We start from the raw sequence: 12,872 nt of genomic DNA, 5'->3' as shown, positions 1-12,872 counted from the left end.
TTTACTAGTTAAAAAATATCATTGAGTCATCAGGCATATTTGTTAAATTTTATGAAGCCACTGGTATTGAAATAATTCTGTTTTATGTAGCAGATTTATTTTAACATTATTTTATGTTGATGTATATGGGAACTAAATTCTTTTGAACAATTTTTTAACCTCTTCTCCCTCACTTTCCTATTTAACTAATAACTTTTTAGGTCCCATCTAACTGAAATATTTGCACGCAATGTTAGACCCCAGATTCTGTTTACATGCTTTTCATCGGTTCCACCTATTACATAACTTAGAAATATTATTGTATTTTGCTTCCAAATTTAAACATTACTCAATAAATCAGATACTAGTCAGTATTTTTGCATAGATTGTCCTCATGTTTCTCAGTAAAATCTTTAATTTATTTATTCATCTGGCATCAGTGGCATTGGCAAAAATACTAATGCAGTTTCATTGTTCTCAAGGCAAAGCTTCCCTACCGTCTTTTACAAGTTTTCTGACATTAAGAGTTTTTGAGATATTAAAAATTTATTATATTTACATAGACTCCAACTACTACGGATTCTCCGTAGTTTCTACGGAAATTCATGAAAAACTACGAGCTACGAAAAGTATGGAAAAAAACTACGGATTTTACAGAAACAAGAGCAGGAGAACCAGTACGCAAAACGGAACCAACTAATTCATCCGATGATTGGCTGAATACTCGTGTTATCATATATCACGTGTTGAGTGCGTTCCTAGTTTTGAAGAATTAGCCAATCGTAGATCAGTAACTCCAACCGTTAACGACTTATCAATAGTTCCACCCAATTGTCTGTCTCCCAGGTTCCTCGCTGATGCGTGTTTAGGCTGCATTCGGCTGCATTGTGTAGTTTACTGCGAGAGCTTAGCGTGTGTCTTGTGAACTGTGAATCAGGTGAAAGATTTTTAATCATAATGCTGCCTCGAACGAAGAAGCCAAAATTATCAAAGCAGAAGTTTAAAGATTCATATTCTTCAGAATTTCCATGCATTAAAGCGTCCGAAATTTCTGTGAATCACACACACTGCAGTGTATGCAACAAAGACTTCTCAGTTGCTCATGGCGGAAAAGATGACTGTAAACGGCATGTGTTTTCTCAAAAGCATATAGAGCTTGGCAAAAATCTAAAGAAAATCTAAAGAAATAACAAATTTCTTAATAAAAGATGATGAAACAGATCCTATAAAAGCCGAATGCTATTTTGTTCGTTTTTTAATTGAACATAATCTACCGCTTTCTGTTTCGGATCATTCCAAAGAGCTTTTCAAAGCAATGTTTCCGGATTCTGCCATAGCAAAAAAATTTAGCTGCAGTCATACCAAAACTGCTGCTATTGTGAAAACGCTTGCAGAAAATACTGTTGCTGATATTATAAAATCAGTGTGCAGTACATCATTTTCTCTAAGTACTGATGGAAGTAATGATAACAATGATAACAAACTGTACCCATTGGTTATAACATACTACAGTAAAGAAAAGGGAGTGATAATTACTTCATTGATTTCTATTTTAGAATGCACGAATAATACAGGAGAAGGTATTTTTAATTGTATAAATGAAAACTTTAAAAACAAAGGTTTAGAATGGAAAAATTGCTTATCATTTTCTTCAGATAATGCTAGTAATATGATTGGAAAGTTTAAAGGTGTAGCATCATTTATCAAAATGCATCAACCAAGTATAATCACCCGAGGTTTTCCATGCCACCTCTTGCATATAGCTGCAAAAAAAGCTACTGAAAAATTAATTGGCTCAGAAATTGAAATGTTGATAATAGATATATATTTTTACTTGGAGAAAAGTTCGAAACGGAAGCATAGCTTCAAAGTTGCTCAACAAATTTTGGGACAGTATGCAAAATCTCATAAAATTTTGAAATATTGCAGTACGAGATGGTTGTCTCTTTTAGAATCTATAACAAGGATTTTGGAACAGTGGGATGCTGTGATAAATTTTTTTGGAGATAAACCAGATAACAGTGAGAATGAAGGAAAGAGATTGCAAAACATTAAAAAAATTTTACAGTCACCGACCACCAAATTGTACTTGTTATTTTTGAAAAATACTTTGCCTTTGTTTATAACAGTAAATATTAATTTGCAACAACAAGCTCCTTATATACATAAATTGAGAAGAGAACTTTTTGAACTTTTAATGAATTTATTTGTTAGATTTGTAAAACCATCAGTAATTTCTAAAGAAAATGAAGATGTTACTCTAACGTCTATTCCATTTCAGAAGTATAGTAAACAAAAAGAAAATGAAAATTTAGTGATTGGTGCGGAAACAAGACTATATTTAAAAAATGCCAAATTGAATGAAAGTGAAGTGAAATCATTTTTCAATTCTGTGCGAGCTTTTTTTGTAACTGCATGTTCATATATAATTGATAAATTTCCACTGAGTGATCCATTTCTAAAACATGCTGAAGTTGCTGACATCAACTTGAGAACTGAAGTCTCATTTTCATCTGTTCTTTACTTGATGAATACTTTTCCATCCATTATTGATGAAAAAATGTCTTAATCAAGTAGAAATTGAATTTTCCATGTATCAAGTAGATGATTTGAAAGAAATTGTAGATTTGCGTATTGATATAGCATGGGGAGAAATTGCCAAATTAAAAAATATGAATGGGTGTATTAAATACAAAGTATTGCCTTCTGTAATGCTTGCTGTCTTAATAATATCTCATTCAAATGCAGCTTGCGAAAGAATTTTTTCTATTGTTAAAAAAAATCAGACGGAATTTCGACCAAATTTAGGTCTTAAAACTCTTGAAGCAGTTTTGATTGAAAAAATAAATATGCAGGCAAATGAAGAACTGTGTTATAAAAAAACATTCTCAAAATCAGAACTTAAGCATGCTACATATAAATCTTTGCATTCATAAATTATGCGTATTTTGTTTAATACTTATATGTATCATTCTTGGTTATTTAAATTTTATTTCCCTGTAGAAATCATATCCAGAATAAAGATATGATTTATAGCTTCTGATTTTTTCTATGATTAGTAGTGATTTGAAGTACTTTTTATTAGTGAATGCTTGAGGAGTTAAAAGAAAATTTCTAATTAAATGTGCATATAATTTACAAGGTATATTTTTAATTATTCAGTTTTATATGTATATGGATTTTAAATGTAATAAAATTGATTACAATTAATTATTAATTTAAAATTAATGAATGGTTAATTACAACATACGCTACGCGCACATTTTCAAAGTTGTAAAAATGTCGTTCGCGCGTTGACTACTGACAAGGTTTGCTGAAGGTTGGAGTCTATGTATTTATCATGAAATTGCCTTCAATGCAAAATATGTCTGTATTTGTACATTATATATCAGTTTTGAAGCATAAGTTCATTTTCACAAGTAAAAAAGTTCTGGAACCGCCAAACATCTTGCTAAAGGATGCACTGCCTGACAGAAATAATGTCATATCATGAAAAGGAAAATACATTGCTGTTCAAATTGTTCTGTGTGCACATGTACAAGTTAGACTAATGATTACATTTGCAAGTCATTCCAGCAATTACTAAGTCGGATATAAACGTCCAAAAAATCCATGAAGACATCAATTTTGACATTATTATTACTATAATATGTGAGTTTTTCTGCTCTTTCTGAGTGGTGAAGATGACAAGAGAATGCCTTTAAGAATCATCATACTCATTATCAACAAATGGACAAATTCATTTCAGGATTCATGTTAGACATTCACTATTAGTCAAAATTTAGGATGATATATGAAGTGCTGTCAAATTGATGAAATGAATGCATGAATAATTGTGCAGCATTAAGTGTTATCCAGAACAAGGTGATGGATATCAGATTGCACTAATTGCCGAATATGACATGCCATATGTGAGCCATGGTTTACAACTCTAGCCATTTGCAAAGTGCGTGTGATATTTCTCATACTTCTGTATCAGTGCAGACAATTTTGCAATGATCCGCTGATGCAGGTTTTTTGTCCAGTCATCCTAAACTAAGACTTTCATTAACAACAAATCACTGTTGTAAAAGTTTATGTTGTTACAGAGACTTGTGTGGAATGCCGAATGGAATAGTTTAATCTTCAGTAATAAATCTCACTTTTGCCTCACAAATGATGACCAACATGGCCACTGGATATCTCTATCATTTTTGGCCAATATATAATCCATCGACAGTAAGGGTAATAATGGTTTGTGGTGCCATTAGTACTAGCAGCTGTTTACCTGTCATGTGCATAGGCAGATAAAGGGGATGCCATTATGTGATAACATGCTGCAGGTTCACCTTTTTATTAAATTTTATTTTCAAACATTCATTTTTATTCAGGGCATTTCAAACTCCAATTTTAAAGAAAATAATGCTCTACCTCTCACTGCTTGTTTCATCCTGAATTCCTTGCACGGTGTGTAAGTGCTTACTCTGCCAGCATAGTTTCTTGCCAACTGAACATTTGTAGGACATGATTGGGCATCGACTGAATACTTCACTGCCATCATTAAATGAAGATGAACTGTCGGATCACATTAACATGCATGGCTCATTGAACCACAGGACATGATTTGGATACTCACTGGTTTAATGGCAAGGAAGTGTTTAGGAATGTATTGCTTAAAACAGAGCCACAACATCTTATTGATTCTTCATATATCTAAATGGCTTATCACTGTATATCTTTGAAAACTGAATCATTTATATAAAGTTTGATTATCTGCTTATATAAAAAGTCTGGCTTGTTTATCCAATCAATTTTTTAGGTGTTGCATATATTATGTAGAAATTATAAAACATTAAAAAAATTATATGTCAGTAAATGGCAACCCTGTACTTTTTAAAAGAATGATGTTTGGAAGCTGGCAATGATGAGAATGTAAAGATTGTTGTTATGTCGTGGAGCAAAAACAATTTTACTTTACACCTGACTGCCACTGGCTCCGACATAGCAATGTGAACACTCTACATCTAAAATTTTAAAACACCATTCCAGAATTTTAAATGTTTATTTAATATAATTCTATTCATATATTTGCAAGTTATACACTATAAACGCAATAAACAAAATTTGAACTTATCTGCACCAGTGTGAATAAGCCTGGCATAATTTATGAACTCGTCGCAACTTTAGGAGGTAAAATACCGCAAATTTGAAACACAAAGGTTTCAATGCAGCTAATTTTCTAATTATATTTTACTAATATCCGCAGCAGGGCAGCGGATTCTATTTCATTCACACAAAACTCAAAATTTGTAACGCAATAGTATCGCAAAAAACATCTACTCAAAATCAAAATTAAAAATGTATAGAATATCATCCACTGTTGCCATTCCAGCACTGTCAAGTTTTTTTTCCCTGCAGCTGTTGCCAGACTTATCCTCGCTGTATGTGAGAGATACAAAAATTGTAGTAGTCAGTTTTATATATATATATATGTGTGTGTGTGTGTGTGTGTGTGTGTATTCATGTGTAGTAAAATTTTTGTGTTAATTTAAATGTCTGTTTATTGTATCAAAATGTTAATTTATTGTATTAGTTTGAGACATCAAGCCCTGCACGTATATTTTATAAGAATTGGAGATCCATGTAAATTACAGTTCTTGGAAAAGTTACCTACAGTTGACAAAACTTGCTGTCTAATTAAACTCTAAATCTTTTCTACATCTGATGTTCTGTTGTTCGTTAAGTATATCTTACTGTCAAATTAATACTATGTACTTATCAGTTTCAACTTTTATAATAATCTAGATATAATGCATTTTCAAAAAAAAATTTTTAATCTTTTTTTTATATATATAATTTTTAGGACTCTAGTACTCATAGTCCTTGGACTGGTATATCACAGTTTCTTCCAACTACTCAAAAAATCATTCAGTTTTCTGAAGGAAAAGAGCCTAAAGTAATTGAAATTTATTTGTCATATAAAATTTGAAACAAAAATTAATTTTTTAACTTCTGTATTAGATGTTTACTGATTATTGTATGATGATATACTACTATATCAGAAATTTGCATGATTATTTTCATAAAATGATATTAGGTCTCAGCTATATAATGGGTATAGTTTTAGGTTTTAATCTGAGTGTGATGGGTATGTTCTTGATAGTTAATTAAGCTACTCTTAATCTGCTGAATGAGGTTTGTAATAGTTAAAAAAGAATAAGTACCAGAGAATGGAAGATGACTTGATCATTTAACTCAACAGAATAATCTACATTAAGTTAATAATCATGATTTCATTTGTAGTTTATAAATGTGAAAATTAGGCCATATCATAGCTGCCAAATTTTCTCAGTTTTTCATTATATCTCCTAATTTCCCAGTAGATTATGGAATTCGTTTAACCTTTACAAAGGAACATGTTTATCCATCCACAGTAAATGGAAATTATTGACTTCATTAAATTTAAATTCTAAAAATGCTGTTCTTCCTACCCTTAGTGATTTTCAGTAAATTTCATTTGATCTGAATTATCTTAATCTCCTTTAGATACTCATAATTTTTTCGAAGTTTCAATCAGTATTTAATCAGTTCATATTTGTATTTAATTTTGTTTTACATTAATAGGTGGTATATTATTAATTTTATGTACACAATAAGCTGTGGGATCTTCCAGTTTGTGCAAAATAAATAAATTAGAAATGTAAAAAAATAATATAAAGCATTAAGTAAATTATTTCAAGTGATGTTATTTAATGAAAAATTAATTATGTTACAATATTTTGGAATTTCTCTTGATTTTGTAATGTAAATAGTAGAGGTATTTAATTTTTTTTTAATTTGAAAAGTTTTAAAACCCTTCCTTAAACAAATATAATTATAAAATTTATTTATTTTCTTATTTTATATTCACAAAGCTATATGATCCGTATTATTATTCTAAGGCAATTTAGAGTTTCCTCTAAATGTCTTAAAATTTAGTTTTTTTTATTTCAGTTAACTAATTTCAAAATTTTTATGACCATAAATTATAAATGCAAACTTTGATAATTATATAATACTAGAAGCCAGTTACCTTTGTAAGAAATTTTATCTGGAAATATATTTTAATCACCAAAGAGGGCATAAATCTTTCATAATGTATATATACTTCTTGTTCTTGGATCTGGCACCGCCAGTTGAATGTGTGTTAGACTTGAATAAACTTGGCAGTTTAGAAATCTGATGCGTAGTGTTCATTTACCTTGATAATATGTATGATTTGAATTAGCGTTTTTTGAACCAGGATATCTTGAAATTCTTGACAGTTAATATAATATTTTATAACCTTTATTAAGGAACAGAGGTTTTTAGGTTCTATTCTATTTCAGCATCCCACAGCCATCAGCAAGTTGTTATACTGATTTGCATTTTAGAGGATATGCCCATTATTATCAAAGTTTATTTTGTTATTGTACTGAATTTTGTTACTTTTCTGTGTTTATTAAGTTTTAAATTTCATTTTACATTGCTTTACAATTAAGAAAATGTGGATTTTTATACAAGTGTTAAATACTGGATTATAATACAAATTTCATGAATATGTAAAAGAAAATTTTGGTTTTATATTAACAGCAACAACGTTTATGAACGACTTTCAAGCTCAGGATTGAAAAATATATGGTTGCAACGAAAGTTTTCCACCAAAAAAACGTTCTTAATAAAATTAGAAAAAAAGACATGAAAGCAGTACCTTTAATGTGGGTAATAATCATCACCCTAATCTACGATTTTCTGTCAACATTTCATAGTTTTTGGACCAGAAACTTGGTGGCCATGAGTCTAATAACAGATCAACCTCATTTCGGCCTTCCTGTGCAGAATGGAAAATAGCACCAGCAAGATGTAGCTGCAGGTGTGAAAAAAAGTAGAAAGAATGTTCGAAGGAGCAATGTCAGGGTTATATAGCAGGTGTGGCAAAAGATCCCATTTGAGTCTGTACGGAGTCCACCCAGAGAATGCTGATGCATGTGGTCTTTCATTACCTTGATGGAACAATACCTTTTTGTGCCAGAACTCAGACATTTTTCCTTGATAGCAGTGTCAACATGAACTGCCATCTTGCTGTCCACCTTACTGTTGAGGCTGTTACCTTTTTCCAGATACTCTTTGTGGGTAATACCATGGCAATCTCATCAGATGCAAAACATGATATTTACATACATCAGATACATGTACATCTTACAATATTTACTTCATATAAAATCAACTATATGTTGAACTATTTGTTCCGTAGACAGAACTTGATAATGAAAGATAACTTTTCTCTAGATGAGGGTTCCAGTTCTAAAGAAATCGACAGTTCAGCTTCATCTTCAGCACTTGATTCATTACCAGAATCAGCGTCATATTGTCCATTTTGTGGAGGGTAAAAGAAAATGTTGCAATTTAGACATAGAACACAAACTTTTGTCTACTAATTAAAGAAAGGTCAATGACTTTAAAGCATGCATGACACTTATTGAACTTTTAACTATATTACAGTTGAAATCACTGAAACAGAATGGTTCACTTAACTGCACAAAATCAGGATGATTCTCCAAAACTTCCACTGAATTGGAATGATTCATCTAAAATTGCATAGAATCAGGGTGATTCCTCTCAGACTTCCCTGAATCAGGATGATTCACTCAAAAGTGCATAGAATCAGGATGGTTCTTCAAAACTGAACTAAATTGGGATGATTCACTCAAAATTGCATAAAATCATGATGATTCTCTTCAAACTTCATTGAATCGGGATTATTCATTTAACTGTGTGAAATCAGAATGATTCTTGAAAATTTCTTGATTCTTGAAAAAAGTTCACTATATGGGATTTTATCTCCCCCTGGTTCAAAGCAACTCTTGAATTCTTAAACACTGGTTGCTCTGAACCGGATAAATCATTTGAGTCCTGCATTGTGCTACCAATTTATAACGAGGAGGCCCTACATCTAAGCATTGATAGCTTATAGTGTTTTATGTCAGTTATTGTTTTTCCTAAAAATATTTTTAAAACTTTATTTTTCTATTGGCATTTGCCATTTTAAAAAAAAAAAAAAAAATCGGTCTTGCGGTGACTACATGCTTGAAAGCTGTAAGGTTACAATGCTACATCATAATTTTTTTTTTTTTTTTTTTTTTTTTTAAGGTTGGTACATGTTGTAGTAATTATTGAAATATTTTTCTCTAATGACGGTTAAATGACAAGTAATTATTCTCATTGAATTCTTAAACATTATTAAAATTTTAGTAATGTAGCATCAATAATATATAGTAACTTATCTTGCAGCCTGGAGATCGTATTGTCTATGTTGCTGGTGCCTTTGACTTATTTCGTATCCTTTTTACTTTCTTAAGAATTTTTTCCCCTGAATTATTGATTTTAATTATTGTTTCTCACTGATTGTTTCAGATGCATGTTTTATCTTTTCTGAATGTATTTTAATATGGATATTATTTATGCTGTGTTCTTATTTATTTTAAATAGTTTTGTATATTACATTGTTTTACTGTGTGCATAATTTTGGGCTAATTATGATTAGTACCAAAATATACATAACTTAATAAGTTTTTCCCACTGTCATAATAAGGAGCCATGTATTTGAATTTCATTATTAAACTGGCAGTGGTTTTTAAAATCTTGATAAACTCTTTTTGTGTGTGTGTGAGAGAGAGAGACCTAAGTAAGAATGGTAGATTGTATAATGCATAATTAGAAAACTGTTATGAAGACTCAAACTCTATTCTATATTCAGTGGAATTTGTATGAGTGTGAGTTTACTCATACTAATAATATATGAATGCGTCATATATTATTAGTATAAGTAAACGTTATACTAATAATATATCATGTAAAAAGATTATTTTGTTTATTTTTGGTGTGGTTAGAAATAATATCTGAAATGAACAGTTCAATTCTCTTCACTCTTCAAATCAAAAAACTGCCAAGTTTGACTTACTAATATAGAAGTTGCTTCATGCCAAATAAAATAACTAAATAAATAATATGAGATACCCTCCCTCTCCTTACTGAATCTAGGAATAGAGAATGTAATAATTGGCAAAAGGAAGTAGGTGTGCTGTAAATATGTCTAACAAAGCTTTCTTTCTGCTTATCACTTTCAAACACCTGATGGCTTGGCTAGGAAGTGGCACCATGACCAGTGGTGGCCAAGATGACATTTTCGGCTTTTTAGTGGTTGTGGGGAGGTTTGCATTTTTCTACCTGACCTAAACAATAACTAAATCCCCACTAGTGCCATGTCTACATGTGATCATACTATATTTAACCTGATGATAAAAAGCCTCCAAAATCTGAAATTGCTGAAGTCCCAATGATTTCAGATCTTGGACTTTGTACCATATTATTATTTGAGACAGTAAAAATGTCCTATCTTAAATAAGAAAATCTATGAAAGTGTATAATAAGCATTTCTTTTATGATTTGATAAATATGAATATTCTTCAATACTTGTATTTTCAAATTAGTGTTGGGCTTTTATGTAATATGTCTTTTTAATAACCTTAACTTTTATCTAGATGTAGGACATATAGACTTTTTAGAAAAAGCAAAAGCAGAAGGAGATTATGTTATTGTTGGTTTGCATACTGATCCGGTAAATTAATATATATTTATATATATTTCTTTATGGTATAATTCTTATTGCAGTGTCACTTACCGGTCACAAAAGTTAGTTTTGATTGTGTGCTCTCAACTGTATTATTACTGTTTTGAAACCTCAATGTATTATTTAATGATAACATGGAAAAATACTTGGTAGCATATTATTTATAATAATGAGAAATGTATGTAATTGTTTTCTGGATTTATATGAGAATTTTGTACATATTGAATCTTTCCAAAGCTATATTTTTATATCCTTCATGTTTATTATTTGTAGATTGTTAATCGATACAAAGGCAGTAACTACCCAATTATGAATCTTCATGAGAGAGTACTGAGTGTTCTTGCATGCAAAGTAAGTTTTCTTATTCTAGCCTATGAATAAAATTTAAAATATCATGATGTTTAGTTGATTGTAAATAGTATACTGCTCATTCTTATGCTATGGTTTTTCACTATTCTCAAATGTCACTGAACATTTATCGTATTAAATTTTCTGTACAGCTTGATTGTGACTTTTTAACATTATTTAGGTTTTTAATGCAATAGTATTGCTTACTTAGTATACTAATATGTATGATTTTATTTTATTATAATAATTAAATACTGGAGTATAAATTTGTATATTTTTAATGAATAATTAAATTTGAATATTTGCCTTATCTTTTTTCATATGTATTAAAATCATAAACTGAGGTAGAAATATTCCACTTTTTCCTAATGTATTAAAAGTTTAATTTTATTTTAGTTAGAGGATGTTCGATTTTACAAAATGTATTTATTTGGTGATTTTTTTGTATGATTTTGGTGAAACAGTTTTAGTATTGTAGAATAATTAAAACTGTGATGCAAAGAATTTGGCGATGCAGTTTTTCCTCTCCAGCATTTTTTTGCTGTGGATATTGAAAAGCAAACTGTTCAGAATTCCTTTTAAGTAATAATATAAGGTAAATGTGTATTCAATAATAAAGTTAATAATATTGGCAGTTTTTTTTATTATTATTATTATTATTATTTTTATTTTCCCCCTAGTGGAACGCAACTGTAATTTTGCTGTTCATTGCCCACAAAATCCCCTCAGTTATGAGTAGTGCAGATCAACATTGATCCTTTGGCTATCTAAGAGCTTAAAATGGAATGTTAATCTCCATCCTCATCATCACATTATATATAGTAAAATAGAAATTTCTTGCTTGTTTCTTGATGATCTGCTGAGCTCCTTAAATAAATAATTGACCATGATTTACATCTTAATTTTCCCCCTTTTTTGGTGCAGTATAATGAAGGACAATTTTACACTTTTGACAATGCAAGCAGTCTCTGTCTACACCAAAACACTAACACAAAAGCAATAGCAGTTCTGGTATATCAGCATTATTCATAGTTTAGAGTTTGCAACATTTATATGTTTAGACATAATTTTCCTTTTATGTATTTTTCCAGGTTTTTTTTTTTTTTTTTAAATTTATTTATATGTCCACTTTTCATATTGAGAAGTAAACCTAAAAAAATGGTAAGTGCACTTGGTTCTTATGCAGTAAAAAAAAAAAAAAAAAAAAAAAAAAAAAAAAAAAAATGTGGCATTTTCTATCTGATTTTTATGCCCTTTGTTTTGATGAAATCTCGTCACAGTCTGGTTTCTTAGAACATTCAACAGTCATCTGCAGTGGTATGTCTGTGTGTCATATCTCTGCAGATGATATGTACCTTTGGCAGATGTACTTAATTACCTTTGACCAAGTTTATGTATATAGAAATTCCAGTACAGATTTTCTACAATTATTACTGATTTTTTCCCTTTGTTATGAAATTAAAAATGGGACAATACTTGTTATAGACTATATCAAGTCTGAATTGCATTACAGCTAAATGCAAGTGAGTAAAAATAAAAAATCCAAGCTTATGGCTGTGCTGTGATCATATTGACTCCAATGATGTCACAGTTGATGTGTCAAATTAACTCAAAGCTTTATGATGTCACATGCGTGCATTATGTGAGTGATGTCCAGCTTTAGTAATACAGTGCTTGTTAAAGCCATAAACATGTGTATGATTCTCACTGTGTTTTCATTAAAAAGTGTTGTAATGAGTATAATTATCATGTCACTTTCAGATTGACAAAAAGTTCTTCAAGAGTACAGGAAACAGTTATAGTGATGAGTAGCCATGTTTACTTAAATTTTCAGAAAGTCATCCATTGCATTATGAGAGCTATTGTGATTTTTCAATCACTCATGGCAGTTATGAGAACTGCAAGTGACCTGTGCAGT

The 12,872-nt window shown here is 30.3% G+C and overlaps 1 protein-coding gene across 1 annotated transcript in view; it reads left to right on the top strand.

Annotated features, from left to right (window-relative positions):
- The window catches only part of Pect (phosphoethanolamine cytidylyltransferase), a 94,256-nt gene that overhangs the window by 67,710 nt on the left and 13,674 nt on the right, over positions 1–12,872 (top strand). The window contains exons 9-12 of the mRNA XM_035358379.2: positions 5,822–5,914; positions 9,268–9,313; positions 10,518–10,594; positions 10,880–10,957. Coding sequence (XP_035214270.1) covers positions 5,822–5,914; positions 9,268–9,313; positions 10,518–10,594; positions 10,880–10,957 — 294 coding nt within the window. The remainder of the gene's footprint in view (positions 1–5,821; positions 5,915–9,267; positions 9,314–10,517; positions 10,595–10,879; positions 10,958–12,872) is intronic.

The sequence above is a fragment of the Stegodyphus dumicola genome, chromosome 3 (genome assembly GCF_044657685.1).
Source record: "Stegodyphus dumicola isolate Sdum_Otavi_A_Nest chromosome 3, ASM4465768v1".
Taxonomy (NCBI): domain Eukaryota; kingdom Metazoa; phylum Arthropoda; class Arachnida; order Araneae; family Eresidae; genus Stegodyphus; species Stegodyphus dumicola.
The sequence above is the reverse complement of the archived record's forward strand: the minus strand, read 5'-3'. Positions and strand labels throughout refer to the sequence as shown.